At 31.2% G+C, this 5,587-nt stretch overlaps 1 protein-coding gene across 1 annotated transcript; it reads left to right on the top strand.

Moving 5' to 3' along the window:
* Positions 1-522: 522 nt before the first annotated feature.
* On the top strand, positions 523-5,369 carry LOC125866883 (protein NRT1/ PTR FAMILY 3.1). Its single transcript, XM_049547265.1, has 4 exons — positions 523-697; positions 1,187-1,404; positions 2,470-3,029; positions 4,355-5,369. Exons 1-4 carry the CDS (start codon positions 619-621, stop codon positions 5,238-5,240), a joined length of 1,743 nt encoding a protein of 580 aa, XP_049403222.1. The 5' UTR covers positions 523-618; the 3' UTR covers positions 5,241-5,369.
* The last annotated feature ends 218 nt before the right edge of the window (positions 5,370-5,587 follow it).

The following is a 5,587-nucleotide window of genomic DNA, read 5'->3' as shown; positions in this document are numbered from 1 at the left end:
ATATTTAATCTTGTATGCCCACTTTGTCTAATTTTAAGCTGGATGTCTAAACAGTAGGAAATTATTGTCCCATCTATTATGTTTCATATGAAACTTCTCCATTTGAATTAGTTATAAAATTTTACCCCCCCCCCNCCCCCCCACCCTTTTTTTTACACTATCAAGTGGTTGAACGTCTTTTTCCTCCTATCTTAATCTGAAAATTATTTACTATTAAATTACTCATTTTATTTTTAATGACATATACTTATAACATGATATATCATGTTTAAGATCACAGGTTTAAAAGTTGTTTTGATATGACAAATAGGGAGATTTGACTGTTTTTTATCGAGGTCAAGACGTCGTCAGTTACTATTCATGAAACAGTCACTTATTATAATACGATTCACTTTTTTATATGTGAAGGTCTTTTTTTCTTTCTTAAAATTTTATATTCAGCCAAACACATTTAAAAATATTTAATTTCTAGATATTGATGTATAGTTTATTAGGTCATAATGGTATATTTTGGAACTTAAAAAAATTAGACATGTTATATACAAAATTTAAGCTCTGGCATATCCTATAAATAGTGGAGCTTTAGGAATCATTTAGAACACACAATTACATACAAATATGGAAGTGATGAATAAGAAGAAAGTTAACTCCTCTAGAAGGATGAAGGGTGGAATGATCACTATGCCCTTCATATTTGGTTAGTTCACTCTTCTCTTTTCTTTTTCTTTTTTTTTTTTGAATCTTGAAATTACAAACAATTTGTATAGCTATAATTTCTTAGGCAATCTGGTGTACAAAGTATTTTGTGTTAGCAGAGTACTAAAAAATCAGGAAATGGTCACACCTTAAGAGGTTTGATGTAGACAATATAATCCTAATGCAAGTATTACTGACTTTTTTCACGACTCAAACATGTGGTTCTTTCTTTTTTTCAACTTTTCACTCAAATTTTTTGTGAATCTTGAAATTACACGCATTTTGTATAGTTTCTTGAATAATAAAGGGCAATCTGATGTACAACGCATTATGAGTCTAGTGAAGGGCTACACCGTACCCCATGGAAATGGACTTGTAATATATAAATCATACAGAGATAACTTTATCATTGCTCCAACACTCTTCTTTGTGTATATAGTTTCTTGAATACTACGTGAAATTGAACTTAATGTTCTTTTCTTGTGTGTAGCAAATGAGATATGTGAGAAATTGGCAGTGGTGGGGTTTGGTACAAATATGGTCATTTACTTGACAAATGAGCTCCATCTTCCATTAACAAAAGCAGCAAACACACTTACAAATTTTGGTGGCACTGCAAGTTTGACACCATTGATTGGAGCTTTTATTGCTGATACTTTTGCTGGAAGATTTTGGACTATAACTGTTGCTTCTATCATCTACCAAATTGTAAGTCTCTCTCTCATTTTCTTTTCCAGAGTTTAACTTCTATCACTGACAGTAAAGGCAGATCAAAAGGAGAGTATCAATTACGAGTTCGAACGAATTTACTAACTTTTGTTTAGACTATGTAGTTGTATTATGAAATTTACTTTAAATACATATAAATATTTAACTGTGAACTGACGTCTATGAATTTGGTGATAAATTCAGAATTCATAAACTCTAAATTCTGACCCTGCTATAACAGATTTAAATATTTACCCGCTATAACAGATTAAAATATTTACCTGCTATAACAGATTAAAATATTCTTAGTAATTTTTGCTTATATTATTAATTATGTGAGCAAGTTGACTTCTTTTAATTTTTTGAGGTTAGATGTTAAAGTAAATATGACATATAGTTTGATGTTTCATAGTATGCATAATTTAGTTGTATCAAGTAACACTCAAATTATTAGTGTGAGGGGTTGTAATATTTTTGACTACTTTCTTGAAACACTTATTAAATGGCTTATTTATCTTCTTTGATAAACTTGTAATGGATAAGGTATATATGGTGAATGACTTAATTTGGATAGGCAAAAACCTTGGTAGTTTGGTTTCATATTGAATTTACAGTAAATATATTAATACTGTGATCAGTTCACTTCTCTTCTTGTTTTTTCAAATTCGAGCTAAATATAAATAAATTTATTTTAATGTATATCGTAGTAGGTAATCAACTTTATTTTTTTATTTCCAATCGATACTTTAAATGGAAAGCTACATATAATTATCATCTGAGTGATTTGATAGTATAACAAATTATTTTACAGTACTATCATCTGTATACAAAAGTTAAACTCTTTCATACTATCATATAACATGTACAATGAACTTTCCTAGTTCAAAATTCAGGGGTGGAGCTAGAGTGTAATATGTTAATTTGGTAAAATTAAACTTACTAGTAGTGTTGGTTCAAAATTTGCATGTCTTAAAATAGTTATTTAACATATACAAATTGTTAACTTTAGAACTCAGTAACTCAAAAGGACTAAAATCTCAAACCCCCTTTTGATTTTAATTTCAGGGCATGATCATTTTAACATTATCAGCAATACTTCCACAACTAAGGCCACCATCATGCAAAGATGATGAATATTGCAAAGAAGCAAATTCAAGTCAATTAGCCATCTTATATGTGTCATTACTCTTAACAGCCTTTGGGTCAGGTGGAATTAGGCCATGTGTTGTTGCATTTGGGGCAGACCAATTTGATGAAAAGGATCCAAATCAAAAAACACAAACATGGAAATTCTTTAATTGGTACTATTTTTCTATGGGATTTTCAATGCTTGTGGCTGTCACAGTAATTGTTTATATTCAAGATAATATTGGATGGGGTATTGGATTTGGTGTCCCAACAATTGCTATGCTTATATCAATTGTTGTTTTTATATTTGGATACCCTTTGTATAGAAATTTGGATCCTGCTGGTAGCCCTTTCACTAGGCTAGTGCAAGTTTGTGTTGCTGCCTACAAGAAGAGAAAATTGGATATGGTAAATGATACTAATTTGCTTTATCAAAATCAAGAACTTGATGCTGATATTTCTACTGCTGGCAAGCTTGTTCACACTAAGCAAATGAAGTAAGTCATTTTCTTCTTCCGAGTTTAAGTTCTGTGCACTGACTGACTGTGTATGTTTTTTAGACTGTTAGTTACAATTGACATGCAAGATATGTTGCTCAGACTCTTTAAAAATGTTGTAGCATGTGTGTCAGATCATCTGAATATATTTTGGAGGATCTGGCATGAGTGTATCGGCCTTTTTGGAGAGTTCGAGAACCATAGGTTACAACAATAGGTAACTCTTCATATGGTCACTAAAGATTATGGTGATAAAATTGGTAAAAATAGTATTTTGTTAGTGTTTATGACCTTTTCTTTAAAGTTAACTTATATACATCGATGGTGTACGCCTCAAATATAACAATATGTAACTTCTTATAATAAGTGAAAGTAATTATCTGTAAAATAAAACAGATAACTTACTATAACATGTTAAATTACACGTATAGTATAAATAACTTTTACATTGTCGGTGTGTATAAGTTAATTCTTTTTGTTTGTTTAGCAAATCCATCACATGTTAGTTTTGCACCTTCAATAATGGAGAGGAATCTTGTGTGAATAATTGATATAATTACACATAAGATAACAGTAAAAAATGAAGAGGTGAAGATACTAGAATATTCTGTATGCTAACTTTGATTAAAATTAGAAATTTCTTTCTTAAGGAGATTACTCTTTTCTCTCTTTTATGATAAATCAAATGTCTTGCTATTAAATTTAATCAATCATCAATCAATTTGTACATGTATGTCTATTAATTGTGTGGCCAAAAACATTATGTGAATAAATGTTGTCTGTCCTGTTATTTGTCTTTATTTTCATGTCTTTGTACACCCCATCAAAATCAAGATTCATTGAATTTTATTCACATTTCCCATTTAATTTATTTATTATTATTTTCATGGCTTCAATAATGTTGCAAGAATCAGTACTGAAGTCATTAAAAATCAAAAAACAAGTTGATTAATACTGCCAAAAGTTGTGTCTTTTGGAAGTGTACTATCAAATTGGAGTTAATTTGTAAGAAAATGTAAAAGATCTAGTCAAATTTGGATGACTGCTTGGACTCTTCAAAAATGTCAACAAATACATGTTCAATCCTCCAAAAAGTAGTATATTTTTCGAGGATCCGACACGACTGCGATAATGTTTTTAGAAAAGCAACATAGGTCCTAACTCCTAATGTTAGACTTAACATGTTTCATTATGATGTAGACCTGATCATTAAAGGCAACATGCTAATGTCTTTGAAAAATCTTCAAACAACCATCATACTCACATTTAACGAGTACTGTATTATGTGACCATCTCATTTAAAAGTTTAACGTTTTTTTTTTCAGATTCTTGGACAAAGCAGCAATAGTAACAGAGGAGGACAACCCGAAATCTCCCAATCTATGGAGGCTAAACACGGTCCATCGCGTAGAAGAGCTCAAATCGATCATAAGAATGGGTCCAATATGGGCATCAGGGATCATCCTGATCACAGCATACGCACAACAACACACATTCTCAGTCCAACAAGCCAAAACAATGGACAGACACTTGATAAATTCCTTCGAAATCCCAGCTGCCTCGATGACTGTCTTCACATTAACAACAATGTTATGCACCGTTGCCTTCTATGACCGCGTATTTGTCCCTATTGCACGTAAGTTCACTGGACTCGAACGAGGAATCTCTTTCCTAAGCAGAATGGGAATTGGATTCTTCATATCTGTCCTAGCCACTTTAGTAGCTGGATTTATTGAAGTTAAACGAAAAAATGTTGCATCAAGTTATGGACTAGTCGATAAACCAAAATCAATAGTTCCAATTTCAGTATTTTGGCTTGTGCCACAATATTGTCTACATGGTATAGCTGAGGCATTTATGTCAATTGGACATCTTGAATTTTTCTATGATCAAGCTCCAGAGAGTATGAAAAGTACAGCCACCGCGTTGTTTTGGACATCGATTTCAGCTGGGAATTATTTGAGTACATTTCTGGTAACGTTAGTTCATAAATTTACTTCAGGACCGAGAAGAACCAATTGGCTGCCTGATAATAACTTGAATAAGGGGAACTTAGAGTATTTTTACTGGTTAATTACGATTCTACAAGTGGTTAATTTGATTTACTATTTGTTTTGTGCAAGATTATATACTTTTAAGCCTATTCAGATGGACAAAACAGAGGATTTGGAAACTAAAAATGATGGGATTGAACTTGTAAACAATGTTTAGTTTGTATATTGTAACTTTAGTTTATAGTATTATTATGTAATTGTTTTTAGGTTATGAGGAAAGAAAAGAATGGTTATGAATAGTTGAATGTAATAATTATTAATAGATGGAATAATAAGACTTTCACTACTTCTCTTAAGTTATATGTGCATGAACGTCACGTAAATGACTGAACTTTATCACTCATATATGCATCAACTTCAAGCAAAAACGATTGCTATGGCTGAACTTCAGTCATATCACATGTGCTCTAATTTTAGATACCGTATGTCTGATGTTATTTTAAAGTCGATAAATTTTTAAAATTTGTGCATTATCAATATGATTTAAATGGTGATCCAAATTCG

Source organism: Solanum stenotomum, chromosome 6 (genome assembly GCF_019186545.1).
Source record: "Solanum stenotomum isolate F172 chromosome 6, ASM1918654v1, whole genome shotgun sequence".
NCBI lineage: Eukaryota > Viridiplantae > Streptophyta > Magnoliopsida > Solanales > Solanaceae > Solanum > Solanum stenotomum.
The sequence above is the reverse complement of the archived record's forward strand: the minus strand, read 5'-3'. Positions and strand labels throughout refer to the sequence as shown.

Coding starts and splice junctions, on each gene's coding strand:
- LOC125866883 (XM_049547265.1), top strand. CDS start 619: ATGGAAGTGATGAATAAGAAGAAAGTTAACTCCTCTAGAAGGATGAAG. Junction 1,405..2,469: donor CTTCTATCATCTACCAAATT/GTAAGTCTCTCT, acceptor TTTTAATTTCAG/GGCATGATCATTTTAACATT. Junction 3,030..4,354: donor GTTCACACTAAGCAAATGAA/GTAAGTCATTTT, acceptor TTTTTTTTTCAG/ATTCTTGGACAAAGCAGCAA.